This window comes from Leopardus geoffroyi, chromosome C1 (assembly GCF_018350155.1).
Source record: "Leopardus geoffroyi isolate Oge1 chromosome C1, O.geoffroyi_Oge1_pat1.0, whole genome shotgun sequence".
Classification (NCBI taxonomy): domain Eukaryota; kingdom Metazoa; phylum Chordata; class Mammalia; order Carnivora; family Felidae; genus Leopardus; species Leopardus geoffroyi.
The window spans coordinates 42,237,742-42,257,157 of NC_059328.1; the positions used below are offsets into that span (position 1 = coordinate 42,237,742).

Consider the following 19,416-nt stretch of genomic DNA (forward strand, 5'->3'; position numbering starts at 1 on the left):
AAGAGTTCATTCTACTAGTACTTAACTTTTTTCCTTTAAAAAGGAAACAGTGGAAAAAAAAGAGGGGTGGGGGGAAGTGACTGGACTTCCCACAGCTCTGGACCTACCAAGAATTCTGAAGACCAATTGCCTCATACGATCTAGTTTCTTGGGAAGCCAGATCTGGTCACAGGATTAACATTCTTTTGCTTGCTGTTGAACTGAAGGACTTTTGCAGCAATGTTAAAGCATTTTGGGAGATTTGAGATTTTACATTCTTCAACGATTCCTCACCTGGTAATACTTGAGCTGATAAAAGTCATCCATAAGAGCCAATGTTATTCATCATACAACTATATATAAGACTGCCTTTAAGAATTAAATATAGGGGCGCCTGGGTGGCTCAGTTGGTTAAGCGGCCGACTTCGGCTCAGGTCATGATCTCACGGTCCGTGAGTTCGAGCCCCACGTTGGGCTCTGTGCTGACAGCTCAGAGCCTGGAGCCTGTTTCAGATTCTGTGTCTCCCTCTCTCTGCCTCTCCCCTGTTCATGCTCTGTCTCTCTCTGTCTCAAAAATAAACATTAAAAAAAAAAAAGAATTAAATATAAGCACCTCTATTTATATCTGTTATAGAGTCCTAGAAGTTAGTTCTTTACCAAAGTGATCCGGATGGAAAGAAATGTCTTCTGGCTTAATGACCTATGGACCAAGTATATTGTTAAAATATTCATTTTAAAGTATAAGATTAAGAAATTGAAAAACCTGCAAAAAAACCCCAAAAAACTCGACAATCTTAAATAACAGAAATAAGCCTCGTCTCCTCAAACAAACTATAAACTTAAAGCATACTTATTTAGATGTATGGAGAGATCTGAACCAAATTGTAGTACAGCCAGCCTAAAACAGGAAGCAGATTGTTCCTATTCTTTTATTAGTGACAAAGAATTGCAGACGAGATGAAGTCTCAGGACAAACTTTGCTGAAGGGCCATTTCTGTCATCTGTGTGCTAGCCTACTGGATGAGGCCTTGGAACTGTAGCTTTGTAAACCTTTTTTGACTGTAGCCTATATTAAGAAACATTTTACATTTTACCCCTTTACACATGTATTCTATACTGAAACATTTCAGGAAAAAAACATGCAAAATGCATTCTGATATTTCCTATACAGTATTTTGTGGGTTAAAAATTTTTTTTAATGTTGAGAGAGAGAGAGACAGTGCAGGAGCAGAGAAGGGGCAGAGCAAGAGAGGGACACAGAACCCAAAGCAGCTCCAGGCTCTGAGCTGTCAGCACAGAGCCCAAAACGGGGCTCGAACTCACAAGCCATGAAATCATGACCTGAGCCGAAGTTGGATGCTCAACTCACTGAGCCACCTAGGCACCCCTTAATACATTTTTAACACTGGGTGCAAATTACTAAATTGATTTCACTTCCCACAATTAATTTGGTTAAATCTTCCAATATAAGAACTCAACTGAAAGCCTCATTCCCTGAGCCCCTTTCTGTTATTTCCCGCATATAGATTGATCTGAGGTTAAATAAGCATTACTCAGAAAAGAAAGACCACAGATGCTGGTCACTCCCTGCAGAAAGTTAAAGTAACAAGTTCTTCAGACTCAAAAAAAGACCATTAACAGGATGCATGGGTGGCTCAGTCAAGCATCTGACATGATCTCACAGTTTGAGTTTGAGCCCTGCATCAGGCTCTGTGCTGACAGCTCCGAGCCTGGGGCCTGCTTCTAAATCTGTGTCTCCCTCTCTGCCCCTCCCCCACTCATGCTCGTTAGCTCGCTCTCAAAAATAAATAAACATTTTAAAAAAAGACCATTAACAAAGTGATGTTTTAAAAAAATGCGAAGTATACATGTTCAAAGATGAGACTAAACAAGCTTAGTAGAGCTTAAATGATTTAAAAAACTGGACAAACAAAAGCCTTATTATAAAGCAATATAAAATAAATATAAGGCATATAAAAAATAGGCTGGAGAAAATAAAAATGGGAAATAATTTTTATTTTTTTTTTCAACGTTTATTTATCTTTTTGGGGACAGAGAGAGACAGAGCATGAATGGGGGAGGGGCAGAGAGAGAGGGAGACACAGAATCGGAAACAGGCTCCAGGCTCTGAGCCATCAGCCCAGAGCCCGACGCGGGGCTCGAACTCACGGACCGCGAGATCGTGACCTGGCTGAAGTCGGACGCTTAACCGACTGCGCCACCCAGGCGCCCTGGGAAATAATTTTTAAAAGACATATAAAGGTAGTAAAACACTTGAAATCCTACATATGCATAATTCACATTCCTGATGAAGAAAATTGAGCAAATTTAAATATCCAGATACAAGAAAATTTTCTTGAAATAATGAACAATCTATTAAATAGCCTGATGAAAGTAAGACACAAAGAATTACAAGGACATCTAAGCAGAGAAATCAAGTCCTGTATAATGAGGGGGAAAAAATCAAGCTGGTCTCAGATCTTAGAACAAACTTCACAAGGCAGTGAAGCAAAAGGCTCTAGGGGTAAAGTTGTGAAAGGAATTTTATACCCACCCAAAGTTGTCTTTAAAATGTAAAAAAGGGGGTGGGGCGGCTGCATGGCTCAATCAGTTGAGCAATGGACTTGCTAGGGTCATGATCTCGCAGTTCCAGTTTGTGGGGTCGACCCTGTGTCTGGCTCTGTGATGGCAGCTAGGAGCCTGGAGCCTGCTTTGGACCTCTCTCTCTGCCCCTCCCCCATGTGCTAGCTCTCTCAAAATAAAACTAAAAAAAAAATTTTTTTTAACATAAAGGGAAAGGACGCCTGGGTGGCTCAGTTGGTTAAGCGTCTGACTTCAGCTCAGGTCATGATCTCATGTTTTTGAGTTCAAGTCCTGCTCTGTGCTGTCAGCACAGAGCCTGGAGCCTACTTTGGATTCTGTGTCTCCCTCTCTCTCTGCCCCTTCTGGACTCCTGCTCTGCCTCTCTCTCTCTCTCAAAAATAAACAGTAAAAAAATTAAGAACAAAATGTAAAGGGAATATGCATTCTAATCACTTAGGAGAAAAATGGCTGACAATAAAACTCACCCAACAAGAAATTAATAAAATTCAGGATTTAGGAATAAAAAGCAGCAGTAAAAGGAATGGTAGTAAACATTTTAAAAACTCAATAAAAATGGGAAATAGTTTTAGGACTTGATGTGAACAAAATGTGTGGACTTTGTTTTTCATAATAGGAGTCCTACACTTCACTAAAACATACATGAAAACCAGGAAAAAATAACTCCAGCCTCTTTAATGTTTTCTATAATTGCCCTTAATTTTAAGAGGAGTCTTTTAGTGGGGCGCCTGGGTGGCTCAGTGGGTTGAACATCTAACTTTTGATTTTAGCTCAGGTCATGATCCCAGTGTTTGTGAGATCAAGCCCCGTGTCGGGCTCCACACTGAGCATGGAGCCTGCTTAATTAAGATTCTCTCTCTCCCTCTGCCCCTCTCCCCTGCTCATTCTCTGTTTAAAATTTAAAAAAATTTTAAGGAAATCTTTTAGAACTACCATAGAAAAAAATTTTTAAGTTGAGCAGTTCATTTCACTTTTTGTTAAATCCAAGTAAAATTAATTTGTTATATTTACTGAACATAGCACATGAGCCCACTTTCTAAAAACTCTTTGTATGTATGTTTGTCTATGTTTAAGAGAGATAGTTGGGGGTTGCCTGGCTGGTTCAGACAGAAGAGCATATAGCTCTTGACTGGGGATATGAGTTTAAGCCCGACATTGAGTATAAAGATTACTTAAATAACTCTGCTTTGGGTCCTCTGTTCCCCCCCTCTCTCTGCCCTCCCCTGCTTTTGACGCTATCTCAAAAATAAACATTAAAAAATAGTATTAGAATAAACCTGAGGCGTGCCTGGGTGGCTCAGGCAGTTGAGCGTCCAGCTTCGGCTCAGGTCATGATCTCATCGTGAGTTCGAGCCCTGCGTCAAGCTCTGTACTGACAGCTCAGAGCCTGGAGCCTGCTTCGGATTCTGTGTCCCCCTCTCTCCGCCCCACCCCTGCTTGTGCTCTGTCTCTCTCTTTTAAAAATGAATAAACATAAAAAAAATTTTTTTAATAAAAAAATAAAGTAAACCTGAGGTTTAAAAAGTATTTATGATTGATGGATGATTTCTATACTTTGTTCCTTTATTTAATACTTTTTTAAAATGAATACATTTAAATTATCCTTCACAAGGGAAAAAATTAGTTGTTCCGACTTTAAAGCTATTTTATAAGCTCACCAACACATTTGATGTATTTTTGGGGACCACAAAATGGTAACCACCTTCCTGGAGGCAGTTTGGCAATATATAGCAGGAATCCTAAAACTTTTACCTTTTTTACCTAATAATCCCATATACAAATATATATCTATATATATTCACCATGCTAGAATATATACAAAAATAGCTTTATCCCATCATCTTATATAATTTTTAATAAATGAGGAAAAAACAGCAAAAATGTCCATCTGTAGGGCACTTAACAAATAAATTATATGGTACAAAATTAATATTCATACTTTGAATAACCTTTAATGGCAATGGAAGATACTAATCTCTCCATGTCATTAAACATTATACAAAACATTTCAAAACAATATGGTCTTAAGTGTGGTGTGTGTGTGTACTCTGAATAAAGATTGATAATTTTGGCACTTCCAACTGCTCTACAATGAATTTGAATTCACAATCAAAAACTTTTAAGTTTACAACTTCTAAGAGAAGTTTACAAACTTCTAAAACTGAGCTACTGCTGGTATAAATTACAAACTTAAGTATTATTACAGTTTTCCACTTGGAACAGTTTTGCCAGTTATTGAGCACTGGTAATTGCTGAAGGAGGGACAAGTGAGATACTGAAAATTACTATATAGAACACTGTCACAAAAGTAAAGCCTAAATTACTGGGCTTTATAAAACCCCCAAAATACGTTTTTCCAGGTGATATATACCTCTTTCCTTTAGAAAGTAAAGCTGAATTAGGGACAGTCTCTTATTGGAGATTTAGTAATCTCAATACCTAACAGGGTGCTCAAACTCACAACCCCCAAGATCAAGAGCTGCATGCTCTTAAGACTGGGTGCCTCAGAGATTTTTTTTTTTAATTTTTTTTTTCAACGTTTATTTATTTTTGGGACAGAGAGAGACAGAGCATGAACGGGGGAGGGGCAGAGAGAGAGGGAGACACAGAATCGGAAACAGGCTCCAGGCTCTGAGCCATCAGCCCAGAGCCCGACGCAGGGCTCGAACTCACGGACCGCGAGATCGTGACCTGGCTGAAGTCGGACGCTTAACCGACTGCGCCACCCAGGCGCCCCAGAGATTTTTTTTTTTAACGAAAGTTTCAAATAAATACAAAACAGTAAAATGAACACTTTACATACCTCATCATCTGTTCTCCAAGACTTGAAAAAAGATTAAATACATGAACGCTATTTAAAAAAAACCTGAATGCTGAGTGTCTAGGTGGCTCAGTCAATTAAGCATCATCTGACTTCGGCTCAGGTCATAATCTCACAGTTCATGAGTTTGAGCCTCACATTGGACTCTGCTGTCATCGCAGAGCCTACTTCAGATCCTCTGTCTCCCCCTCTCTCTGCTCCTCCCCCACTTGCTCTCACTCTCTTCCTCAAAACTAAAAACATTAAAAAACAAAAACAAAAACAAAAACCCACCAATGTTTCAAGTCATATAGGCATACCTCGTTTTACTGCACTTCACTTACTGCCCCTCAAAGATACTGAGGTTTTTTGTTTTGTTTTGTTCTGACCAATTGAGGATTTATGGCAACCCTGCATGGAGCAAGTCTATTGGTGCCTTTTTTTCTGATAGCATTTGATGACTTTGCGTCTCTATCACATTTTGGTAATTCTCACAATATTTCAAAGTTTTGTATTATTGTATTTATCACGGTGATCTGTGCCATGGTTTTGGGTGTCACAAACCATGCCCATATAAGATAGCAAACTTAATAAATGCGTGTGTTCTGACTGCTCTACCAATCAGCCATTTCCTCATCTCTCTCTCTCCCCTTGGGCTTCCTTTTTCCCTGAGACATAATATTGAAATTAGGCTAATTTAGAACCCTACAGTGGCATCTACGTGTTCAAGTGAAAGGAAAAAAATCAATCTATGTGGCAAAACTACATTTTTGTCTTATTTTAAGAAATTGTTACAGCCAACTCAACCTTCAGCAACAACCACCTGATCAGTCAGCACTCAAGTCAAGACCCTCCACCAGCAAAAAGATTATGACTCACTGAATTTCAGCTGATGGTTAACATATTTTAGCAATAAAATTAAGGCATGTACATTTTCGACAATGCTACTGTACACTTAAATCAACTACAGGATAAGTGTAAACGTAACTTACATGCACTGGGAAATCAAAAAAGGCATTTGACTCACTTTAATGCGATACTCGCTTTATTGCAGTGATCTGGGACCTAATCTGCAACATCTCCGAGGTATGCCTATATTTTAACAAAAACATACACTGGGCCAGCTATCTCATTAACAGAACAAATGAGCAAACTCCACCATTTAGTAGGATTCTGAGAGATACTGAAGTTTTAATATGAAGAACTTACAGTAAATAGACCTGATCTTAACATTTAATAAATACCTTTTCAGGGCTGTAAATATGGCAGGAAAGCCCTCAACCTCCTGCAATAGATTTCAAGCATCTTCCAAGTTGGAAAATATGGCAAAAGCCCAGAGTCTCCTATTTAAGTAATGCATATCTGAGGAAGCAGAACAAAGATAATACACTGTCCTTAAAATACATTTGTATTTACTTATTCTGCAGATTTCCAAATAAATCTATAGGATCATTTAGTCCAAAATCCCTGTCAAATATGTAATTGGGAGGTTTAGACAAAATGACCTCAGCTCAATGGATAGTACCAAAAAGAGCTAAAATACTACTAACAACACAAGTTTAATTTCAACTATAATCAGTTACCACAACCATTATTGGTAAACACCATCCTGACAAGTGTGCATTCCAGGTAGTAACAGAACTCAGAATGGATAGTCTGGCACATACTAGTACCTCAGTAAGTAAGAAATCTCTTCCCTCCACTCAAATTGCCAGTATCAGTCTCAGTGTTTAAAAACTCTTCTTCAAAAGGTCTGTTTCCATTCTCTTTCCAACATAGAAGTGTGCTACCTTGGAATTCACTTTATTGTTTTGCACCTCTGTTTTCTCAATGATGAACAGACATGAAGACAGTATATGTTTCTATCAACTTCATATGAGTGTTGTGAAGATCCAGTAAAATAAAGGACATTAAAAAAGATTCTTGGTTCTCTAAGTCTGTAATTTAGAATGCTCCATTCACTGAGAGTAAAACAAATCTCTAAATTGTTACATATCTCCATGATCTAAACAACCATATGAATTAACCAAATTTGACTCTTGTCAAAAAGATTTATTAACTTAAAATAGAATTACTTCAAATACAGACAAAAGCAACTTTCTGTTCAATTTTGAATATTTTCAATATACAAGAATGTAAAAGAAAAAATTCTGAATCTTCACGTTGTAGTTTTATTTTATTATTTTTTTTTTTTTTTAGCTTTTAAAAAGTTTTTGGCACTACAAGGTTCTGTAAAGAATAGAAGTGACAAATTTAAAACACATGAAAGTTTTTCCTAATTCTTAAGAACAATATATATAAAGTCTGAAGCAACCAAAGTATGAATACAGCTAATAGAAAATAAAGAATGTAATTTTTTAAATTCTCTCTTTATACAATTCATCAAGATTAAACAAAACATAAAATTCCCTTAAAAATAGGGTAATAAAATAGATGAAATTTGTATCACTCAATTTGGTGATACTAGTAAAAACTATAGTTCATATTTATATACAAATAATACAGTCTTTAAAAACAGTCTTAGAATTTAAATAAGCTATCTAAACGTGTTAAAATTTTAAATCAGGACCTGATTTGTTTTGCTTTCCATTAAATGTCACTTTTTCTGCTGAATGTAACTGACATTGAGGTACGGATACCCTTGAGACAGCAGGATTGGCTGGTTGCTGTGCATCGGTAGACCAGCTGAAAGAAAATGGACTCGCATTACTCCGACACGTTTCCTCTTGGTGGGTGGGGACAACGCTCTCTACACCGACGGGTGGCACATCTGTCTGTTGGACACAACACAGACAGGAAACTGAAAGGCTTGTGCCTATATATCTGACAACCCTTAGAATTAATAACTTGTAGCTAGTTCTCTTTTTTTCTATTTATATAGTAAAGAGGAGATAAAGCATGTAAAAACATTTCGCAGGAGAAAGAAGAGGAGAGCAGGGAAACATGGGTATGTGAAAGAAAAGAGAGATGAAGGAGAGGTACCAAAGGCAACAAATTCACCAGGGAAGAATTTCAGACTCCCCCCAACCATCCCACCAGCCCACCAAGCCCTTATATGATTAATAATAACTTTTTTCAACCTTAGTTCTTTACTCAGAAGATTAAGTCCGCCAGAGTCAATGTTCTGCCATTCTATAATATAGGGATGGCCCAGCAATACACGGATAGTTTACAAAGGCTTAAATGAATCAAGCCTGAAACTTGTACCAGGGGTTTCCCCTTAAAGTTACCATTTAATTCAGTCAGCATTTCTTGAGTGCCTTTCTTTAATTTCTTGAACTCCTAGTTTAAGTGTCGTAAGTAACTGACTCTAGTTTTTTAATTCATAGGTTAACGAAGAGCTGAGGGCCAGACTCAGACATTCCCTATTAGAACTGAAATACCTTCCAGGCAAGTAGGCTAGATAAAATGCTACAAGTTCTCCTTAGTTTGTAATATTCATTACTTAGATCAAACCTATTATTGGTATGTCAGCACTAACAGAATAAATGAATTCTAATGTCATTCAAGTTCAACTAAACAAATTTTGACTATGTCACTATTCAACTCAAAAACTTCTATTAAATCCACACTACTTACTAAACAGAGTCCAAAAAGTTTTTCATAATATGGCCTCAGCCTACCTTCTCTAGCCTCATCATGTACACATCTTTCCCATCCACTTCATCCTCTAGTCCTATTATTTTCTCTTCTTTTTTCCTCACTATGCCAGGCAAAACTCCTCGACTTTACATATATATTCCCTCAGCTAAGAATACTCTTCCCCTATAATCTCTAACAAATCTCTAGGAAAAACAAATCCTGTATCTCTTTCATAGTCTAATTCAAATGTCAAAATCTTGTGTGATTTGATCCTTGGTGTCCATATCTCCTATAAACTCTGCTAGGATAACATTTAACTGACTCCTTCTAAGTTCCTATCCTTGTCTATTTTACATGTCTGGCTCTTCTAAGTGTACAGGTTTTACTTAATTCTTGCCTGAACAAGCACCTAGCACAGTGTGACACACAGTATGCTCTCAATAAAATGTTTACTGAATGCATAAAATCTCACTCCTGGTTCCTGGCCTTCACAAAGCCACCTTTGTCCCAGAACAAAACCCACCCAGCCTCTTAATGAATTTGTAAACAACGGTACCTTGAGTATAGAACGGTTTGTTGGGCTGAAATCTGGCATTTCCCTGATGCATGAAGTTTTGATGCAAACCATAAGGCCACGAAGCTGGGACAAGAGGGAAATGGGGACGTGGTGCATGTTCCCAAGGAATTGGAGGATTTAGTCCTGGAAAGCCTGGCTCTGCATTTCAACAAGACAGGAAAGACATACTTAAAATATCAGTTTGTTCATTTAAATATTCTTTCATTCCACAAAGATTTATTGAGTACCTACCACTGGACAAGAACAATGCTAAATGTAGAGGATACCAATTTTTTTAAGAATCAAACACTGTGCTCAAATTATTCATAAAAGAGACATACAAAAGGTAGAGATACAATAATAAGTAGTCATTGCTATAAGAGATTGGTGGAAGGTGCTCTAAAGAGGGAACTAGGGTGCCTGGGTGGCTCAGCTGGTTAAGCGACTGACTCTTGGTTTCAGCCTGGGTTTGGTTTGCGAGTTCAAGCCCTGGGTCGGGCTCTGTGCTGACAGTGTGGAGCCTGCTTGGGATTCTCTCTCTCCTCTCTCTCTGTCCCTCCCCTGCTTGCTTGGGCACTCTCTCTCCCAAAATAAATATTAAAAAAATAATAATAATAATGAAAAATAAAGAGGGGGCTAACCTATTTGGTTCAAGGCTAGAGAAGGTTTTCCTAAGATGATTGACTAAACTAAATTTTAAAGCACAAGGAATTGTTAGGCAAAACGGGGCAAAGAGGGCATTTTAAACAGAAGGAATAACAAGTACAATAGCCAGGAAACAGGACAGTACAGCAAGTTTGGGAAGCTGCAAAAACAATCAGCAGTACCACTAAGGAGTAAAAGGAGGCAATGAAAGAAAAAAAGGCTGGATGGATAAGGTAGGATTTACATTTTATTTTATTTTTTAATTTTTTGTTTTTTAATGTTTATTTATTCTTGAGACAGAGAGAGACAGAGCATGAACGGGGGAGGGGCAGAGAGAGAGGGAGACACAGAATCAGAAGCAGGCTCCAGGCTCTGAGCCATCAGCCCAGAGCCTGACGCGGGGCTCGAACTCACAGACCTCAAGATCGTGACCCGGGCTGAAGTGGGACGCTCAACCGACTGAGCCACCCAGGCGCCCCAAGGATTTACATTTTAAAGAACTTTAGTACATCATTAAGGAGCTTCCACTTTTTCCTAAAGACAATGCCACTATCCTAGAAACAACTGTATCATGGTTCAAAAGGCAATTCTATTAGAAACTGAAGCACTGCGGTGTACTGGTTGAGAACTTGGGCTTTGGAACCAACCAGGTCAAAGTTCAAATCCCAGTTCCAAAAATTACTAAAGTTCAATTATGCACCTCTGGCTGTTGTGAGGATTAAATTAGATAACAAAAACAATGTGGCTTGCACAAGTTGTGGTATGTAAGTAGAGACTCAAAAAATAGGAGTGCTATCCATTCTATGGCAAACAACCCCCACAATCTACTTCCCTTTAAGATGTAAGTACATCTTTCAAAGTGCATCTTTTCAAATTACTCCTAAGTAATTACTCCTAAATCTTTTGCATCATTTCTGGTGGCTTTTCTCATCCAGGGTCACAATGTGGCAGGAAATAATCTGAAAGACACTCCCCTCATTCACTAAACTTCCTAGCAAACTCAAATTAAGAGGTACTGGATAGGGAGGAGTACACAGCCAGAAAACTAAAACCCATACTAGCCATACTCTTAACAAACTCAGTCTTCTCAGGAGGTAAGCAGAAAAACAAAGCAGCTGCTTTGCTGAAAGTTCATAAAACCAAGTTACAATTAAGAACTGAAGCTACAGGGTATATTTTTTTGCTTTAAATGAGACTGGGTATATATATTAAGGTCTTGACCAACTGAGAAATGTGTTTTGACATCAAAGGGTATTTCTTAGGATATATTCCAATCTCCCTTGGCCACTTTTCACAACTAAATATTTTCATAATATATTCTCACCCAATCCTTCCATTTTCAACAAATTAGTAATTTTAGCTGTAATATTAACTAGGAGTTGTAAATCCATTCCACATATAACAATATAACATTTACTGAGTAATCATTATATAATAAAAATAATATATTATATGAATAATGTATCTACCATACATCCGGGCACTATATTGGACACGATGGAGACAATGATAGAGAAGAAACAATTCACCGCCTTCAGAAGTTCAGCCTAATGGGTTATGCAAACAAGTAAACTGGCAATTTCATAAGACAAGTATAAAGATATAGATATTAAGGAAACATGGAAAAGAAAAAGGATACCTAGCACAATTGGAGGACAAAATCAACAAGAGGGGTTCCTGTTAGAAAGTGAGCTAAATTTAAAAATGGAAGATGAATGAGTCACCCAAGCTTTGGAGCAAAGCAAAAGGAGGTGAGAGTAAGAAGGAGAGATAGGGAGAGAATTTTTCCAGGCAGAAGGAACAACTTTAGTAAACAATTAGGGGTAAGAGATAATACAGTATGTTCCTAGGATGTTAATTAGTTCATTATGACTGACAGAGATCAACTAGTGGTGGTACTGGGAGGAATAAAACTGTAAAAACTGAGCCACTGTATCAAAGGGCAAGACACTGGGTCTGTGTTCATTATATAACCCAGTGACTATCATGGTACATGTCATAGCATATATACAATAAACATTTGTTGAATGACAGAAACAGAGATCACATTAGAATGAAGATGTATGGGTTGCCTAGGTGCTAGGTGGCTCAGCCCATTAAGCATGTGACTCCTGATTTCAGCTTAGGTTATGATCTTGCAGCTTGTAGGTTTCCAGCACCACACTGGGCTATGTGCTGACAGTTCAGAGCCTGCTTGGGAGTCTTTTTCTCCCTCTCTCTCTCCCCCTCTCTGTGCCCCTCCCCATTTGCACTCATTCTCTCTCAAAATAAATTAAAAAAAAAAAAAAAAAGAATGGTCATATATGCCACATATCCTTTGATCTTGGAAATCTGAATGAGTTCCCATACTTTGACATTTCTGCTCAGCAAAATACATTATATGTATTGTTCCAAAAGAGAGCAGAGGTACTTCTTCCATCATGGTACTCTAAGCAATAGCATATTTTTGTATAAAAAGTACTAAAATACTTGTGGAAATTGATAAAGGGAAAGAATCAAGCTTTTAGTCTTTTCCTATATTTCAGGATAATCAAGTAGTTAATAAGAAAAAGTTCTTTATAGAAGAATCACAAGCAGTAAATAGAAAATCATCATTTTACAACCCCTAGTAAAATAGCAATTATCAGAAATAATTATCAGTAACAGCTAAAACTATTATGTAAAAATTAATGGGATGCTTCATAATGGACAGAACACACTGATATCACCTAACTCATTGATCAATCTTAGATCACTAAAAGAGGAACAGCGAGAGTAAGTTCTTTTTGAAGTGAGGGAACAAGAAACATACAGGACCAATCAAGAGATAAATTCTTGCCAACAAAAATAACCTGAATCTAATCCAGCTTCTGGACCTAACCTCCAATTTATAGGAAATATGGGGACAGAGGTACATGTTAAATAATGCCACAAAGATACAATTCAGCCAACATCAGAATATAAGAAGTTCTACAGTTTCTTTAATAAACAGTTTATATGGGGGAAAAAATAGTGAAGAGAAAGTATTACATATTAAAGGAGACTTAAGAAATAAAATAAGCATACACTTATAATGTAAGGGCTTTGTTTGAATCCTGATTCAAATAAATCAACAATAACAGTAATTTTAGAAAAAGAATAAAAATGAACAGGTATTAGGTGATACGGGGTATGGTAATGGTCTTGTGATTTTTTTTTTTAAAGAGATACAAACAGGTTTATAAGGAAATTTGATCCAATGTCTGAGATTTGATTAAATACTAAAGCCAAAAGAATTTTTTAAATGAGGTAAAGGGGTCAAAGAATAGCAAATATTGGTAACTGTTAAAAGCTGGGTAACAGGGTGCTCGTCCTACTTTAAAACTCCCTCCTTCTGTGTACATTTCAAAAAAGTTTTTAAAATAAAAATATAATCAACTAAAACGTTGAATATTAAACAAGATTTATGGTATATGTATTTTTAATTATGCAAATATTAAAAAAATGGATGGTAACACACCTAAGTATTACTTGGCAATTATGTCTAGGAATTGAGATTATGGATTATCTTTTATTTTTCAAATGTTCTATATTGAAAATGTATTACTTACATATCAGAAAAAACTAGTAGTTTTTAATGCTACAAAGTGCTAGTAATAGCTTTTTAAAGAATTGCTCCTTACTTATTAGTAAGAATTGTTTCTTACTAGGGCAAAGAACAAAGTTTTGAAGAAAGAAATTGATCTAAAACTTGGATCTACTATGATTAATTACAAGAGCATGATAGTAAGTTACTTAACCCTACAGTTTCCTAAATTATAAAATGAGTGCTAGTAATGCACCAAGCAGGATTGCAGTGAAACTTTAAAATAATCATAAAGTTGACTCTTAAAAACTGAGAACAAACTGAGGGTTGATGGGCGGGTGGGAGGGAGGGTAGGTGATGGGTATTGAAGAGGGCATCTTTTGGGATGAGCACTGGGTGTTGTATGGAAACCAATTTGACAATAAATTTCATATATTAAAAATATATATATATAATAAAATAAAATAAAATAATCATAAAGTAAGTGACATTTATGTATATTACCTCATTTAATATTCACAACATCCCTGTGAGTTAGACGCTATTAATATCCTTATTTTACAGATGAAATCAATGCATAAAGAGATTAAGCAACTGCCTAATCCCACATAATAAATGGCAGAGCCAGGATTCAAATCTAGGCAGTCTGAATCCATAGCCCATATACTGTATCTAATCCTATACTTGCCCCTCTGTAAATATTTCCTCACTTTTATTTCCCCCAGTTCAACCAATAAAACCAACCACCCAACCTTTCTACAGACATATACAAAAGAAGAAAAGGAAGGGTTACCCGAATTTCCCACTGTACCATTGTTCACCAGGGAATTTGGAGCCACAGTACGAGGCCAGTGTCCATCATGAGAGGAGTTAGGGATCGCCACAGGTCTGGCAGCAGGCTGTGCAAAGATGATGCTGGGATCGTTCAGGCCAATATTGCTGGGGGCACTGCCTGGTGCAGAGTGGATCACTGGGCCGTGAATAGGCCAGGACGGGGCAGGGATCTGGAGAGGGTGCATTGGCAACAGTCCCATATTGTGCATGGGAGAATACTGAGCTGGTGGTGACTGGGGAAAGTTATACATAGGCATCTGGACCTGATGTGGGGGCTGGGCTCCCTGCTGAGGTGGGCCAAGCTTGGGTTGGGATCCTGGCTGGGATGGAGACTGGGTAATGGCAGCTGACTGGGATGAGTTCTGTGGAAATGGTTGGGGTTGAGGAGAATAAGATGGTGAATCAGACTGCAAAGAGAAAAAGATAACATTTTAAAATTAATTTTAAAACATCTTACTATTATAAAAGCAGAGATAATCAAAATACAAAATTATGGAGTTATTTCATTAGAACATTATAAACAGAACTCTATAATGTGTATAATAAACAATAATAGAGCCTCATTTTACATGAAAATAGAATTTTCTTCAAGATCCTCAAACCCTCTCTGACATATGTACTACCCTATAAACCCTTTCACTATCCAAAGAAAAAGACCCCAGACGTCATTCCCATCATGCAGAACCCACATTTCCAACTGTAACTAGAAACTTATATCTAAATATCTCACAGCCACTTTGATTCAGTCCCTCAACAAGTGTTGATTACGTCTGGGCATTGTTTTAGGTGTTAAAAATACAACACTAACATATATGCCCTCATGGAACTTAAAGTTTATGGGGAAAAGGAAGAAGAGCACATGAAGATTACACAAGCAATCAAAATAAATTAAAATGATTACTATGATAAAGAATGTATAATGTATAGTATATAAGGAAATCCCAAAGCAGGAACACCTAAAAGTACTTTGGGAAGAGAGAAAGATGAATGAAAGTGGAAATCAAGGAGAGCTTCCCAAAGGAAGCTGAGACTCAAGGGTAATAGAACTCAGTCTGATAAAAGAGAATAGGGATAAGGGGAAGGAAAGAGTGTTTTGAGCAGAGAAAACAACATGACTGAAGGTCTTTAGGCTCATGAACACCTGGCTTTTTTAAGTAATGGGATTGTGAAATAAGTTTAATATTACTGGAGTACAAAGGCAGGGGAACAGCAGATTTGAGGTTAAGAACCAATGAGGGGCAAGATAATGAAGGGTACTACAGCCCTTGTAGTTAAGACTTTATCCTGAGGGCACTGGAAAATGACCAAAGGGTTTTAAGTGGGTCAGGAACACCATCAATATGTGTTTTAGAAAAATTATTCTGGCTTAACAGGAATGAAACAGAAAATATTAGGGGGGAAAAAACACTAATGAGACTGATTAAAAGGCTGCTACAATAAACAGTCCTGAGATGATGGTAAGCTAGGCTACAAAATAGGGACAGGGAAGCAAATGGCCGTGAGCTCTTTTTTATAGGTAGAAACAACAGGATTTGGTGACTGATTTGGATGTGTGAATTGAGGGAGAGGAGTAGTTCTGGAAACCAGAGAATAGGATCATTCAATGAGACGGAGAACACAGGAGCAAGAAGAGGCCAGTCTAGGGATTTGGAGAAAAATGTTACATTCCAGACATTTTGAAGTTAAAGTGCTTTGTGAGACATCAGAACAGCAGTGTCCATTAGGCTCTTATCCAAATATCAGGTAACAGAAAAGTGAGTGTTGGAAGCAAAGGGTAGAAGTAGAAGCAGCACAGGAAAGTGGTTAGAGCATAGGTTTTGAAGACAGAGCCTGAGGGTTCAAGTTCAATTTACAAGTGTGTTTTGACCTCAGGCAAAAAACTTAAATCTGGTTTTTTTACCTGTAATGTATAAATAATGAACTGAATCTACCTCATAGGTTTTTGTGTAGTTTAATTAAAATACATGTGGAAATATAAACACCAAATTAAGGATAGTAGATACATTTTAGTAGCTAGGAAGGGATGGTAGGAAGGTTTTAAGATCCAATATGAATGCATAGGGATTGTTGACTATGGGTAATTTTTTAATAAATCAAAGATGACAAAATGTTAAGACTTTAATTAAAGTCTGGTGGTACTACATGAATGTTTATTATTTTCTGTACTTTTCTAATATTTTACAGGAAGAAATAGAAAAAAGCATATATACAGTACATAGCACTCAACAATGTTAGCTAATATTACTGCTGTTATGTAACATTTATGAAAATGTCAGACCCATAGTAGGTACGCAAATACTATAGGTGAGGATAGTGGGCTGCTTAATGTTCCCAATCTCTCCCTATATTGATCTTCATATACTCTTGGAATTTTTTTCTAGTGGGTGCCTGGGTGGCTCAGTTAAGCCTCCGACTCCCGGTTTCGGGTCAGGTCATGATCTCACCTTTTGTGAGTCTGAGCCTTGCATGAGGCTCTGCACTGTCTGCAGAGCCTGCTTGAGAATCAATCTCTCTCTCTCTGCCCCTCTCCTGCTCATTCTATGTCTCTCTCAAAATAAATAAACCTTAAAAAAATTCTTAAAGATTTTTTTCTAAAACACAGATATCAGATTTAGCATGTTTAATAGTTAACAGCTTTGAAGCTACACAGACCTAGGTTTGACTCTTTTAGTTTCTCTTATTCTCAGCTTCCCAATTTGTAAAATTTGATCATACTAACACCTTCCACTTCACATGGCCGCCCAAAGGATTAAGTGTGACAAACCAAAACATAATGTCACATTTAGAGTAAGCAAACATTCGATTGGTATTGAATTAATTAACTTAAGAAGTGCAAGATGAATACAGATTTACATAAAGGTAAAAAGCAACTCAGCAAATATGAAACTTGTGAATCTGAACTCTAATTCAATATTCTGCTTTCACAGGATATATTTCACTAGGTATTCAAATTAGCTATGAGAAGACACATAAAAGCTTCAAGCAAGTGCAATACCATGCATGTACTGCCTTAACAGTATTAAACCCCAACACATCTCAATTTTTGTGTCTATTTTTATAAATGTTGCTGATATTTTTCCACTAGGCAAAGCCTAGAACCTCAAAGTCATTACCTTATTTTAATCTACCAACAAACATATTAGTAGTTGTTGTCTTACTTTACAAATAAGGCAGAGTCACTGAAGTTAAGTAGCTTGCCCCTAGATACAAACCCAGATATACATCACTCCAAAAGTAATGCTCATTCCACCTCAGGTGACTAGCAAGAATACCACTACAAAGCACCAAGTAATCTGGATGATTGTATTTGAAGTCTGAAAGATCAACCCTATCACCCATCAAAGATAGTACTATCTTCCTGCCAAGACTAATCCATTTGCAGGTTCAGTACTTACACATTCTGAGGACTGTCTAGTCCTTACGGACTGATCACCCTGTTGCTGGGCTGAACCAGCCACTTGTTGGGCATTTACGAGGTTGCGGACCAACTGGGCTGCTAAGAGAAGACATCAGAAAGAAAATCAACAGATAAAGAAAACAGCAGAGAAATGACAATCAATAAACTCCCTTTCTCTGTTAAAGAGTCTCAAATCTTAGATTTTATCAACTTGTACTTTTAAACTATGATTATGCATGTGAAGGACTTGTAACAACATTTTTGTTAAAGTCATTTTTCAATCTTGTAAATCACTAAAAAAATATGCTGTGGAGGATGCCTGGGTGGCTCAGTTGATTAAGCTTCCGACTCTTGATTTTGGTTCAGGTCATGATGAGGTTCATGAGTTCGAGTCCCGCATCAGGCTCCGTGCTGACAGCACAGAGCCTACTTGGGATTCTTTTTTTTTTTTTTTAATTTTTTTTTTTTTAACGTTTTTTTTTATTTATTTTTGAGACAGAGAGAGACAGAGCATGAACAGGGGAGGGGCAGAGAGAGAGGGAGACACAGAATCGGAAACAGGCTCCAGGCTCTGAGCTGTCAGCACAGAGCCCGACGCGGGGCTCGAACTCACGGACCGCGAGATCGTGACCTGAGCCGAAGTCGGTCGCTCAACCGACTGAGCCACCCAGGCGCCCCTACTTGGGATTCTTTATCTCCCTCTCTGTCCCTCTCCCAAGTGTACACGTGTGCATGCACACACTCTTCTGTCTCAAAAATAAATAAACTTAAAAAAAAAAACTGGGAATAGAAAGGACAAAAAGACAAGTACTGCTTTTCTAAAGGAGACAATATATTTCAGAAAATACCTTCTGCAGGGCGCCTGGGTGGCTCAGTCAGTTAAGCAACCAACTCTTGCTTTCAGCTCAGATCATGATCTCACCTTGTGAGAGCAAGCCCTGAGTCTGTCTCCACCCTGGGCGTGGAGCCTGCTTAAGATATTCTCTCTTCCTCTCCCTGCTCGTGCACACATATACTATCTCTCTTTCAAAACGATAAATACATTAAAAATGTTATCAACACAAATGACCTTATTTCTACCAGAAACTATTTTTGGCTTGTTCTATTTACCAGCCACACTGCTATTCCTCTGACGGGCCAGCTTGACCTCTGGGCACTCCCTTCGTACATGTCCAGCATCTCCACATATGAAGCATCTGAGGTCTCTGGGGTCTCTAAACTCTCGAGTGTCATGGAGGTCTCGGGGATCAAGAAGGTCTCGGGAGTCTTTCTCCTCTTCATTCCCATCCTTCTCTTCTTCACTGTCTTTCTTCTTTAGTCTAAACAGTAAACTGCTGATACCAATAATGTGGGGCTAGGGACTTGTAAACTGAGTGAATCACAGAACAAACTAAACTATACAAGAGTCTCACAATAAAGGGATTAACATGCTCATGCTTTCATGCATCTTTTTTAAGGCAAAAGAACTCATATTTAAA

General features: G+C 37.7%; 1 protein-coding gene across 17 annotated transcripts in view; it reads right to left on the reverse strand.

Moving 5' to 3' along the window:
* Nucleotides 1-6,403: 6,403 nt before the first annotated feature.
* TUT4 (terminal uridylyl transferase 4) overlaps nucleotides 6,404-19,416 on the reverse strand; it is a 138,544-nt gene continuing 125,531 nt past the window's right edge. For 5 of the 17 annotated variants that reach the window (XM_045477380.1, XM_045477393.1, XM_045477394.1 and 2 more), the window contains 5 exons: nucleotides 19,049-19,272; nucleotides 17,937-18,037; nucleotides 14,501-14,948; nucleotides 9,519-9,677; nucleotides 7,163-8,065 (listed from right to left, as the gene is read on the reverse strand). In XM_045477380.1, the coding sequence (XP_045333336.1) occupies nucleotides 7,977-8,065; nucleotides 9,519-9,677; nucleotides 14,501-14,948; nucleotides 17,937-18,037; nucleotides 19,049-19,272 (1,021 nt within the window). In that variant the 3' untranslated portion in view covers nucleotides 7,163-7,976. Of the gene's footprint in view, nucleotides 6,743-7,162; nucleotides 8,155-9,518; nucleotides 9,678-14,500; nucleotides 14,949-17,936; nucleotides 18,038-19,048; nucleotides 19,273-19,416 lie in introns of those variants that run through there. The other 12 variants (XM_045477386.1, XM_045477387.1, XM_045477395.1 and 9 more) reach the window with 10 other exon arrangements.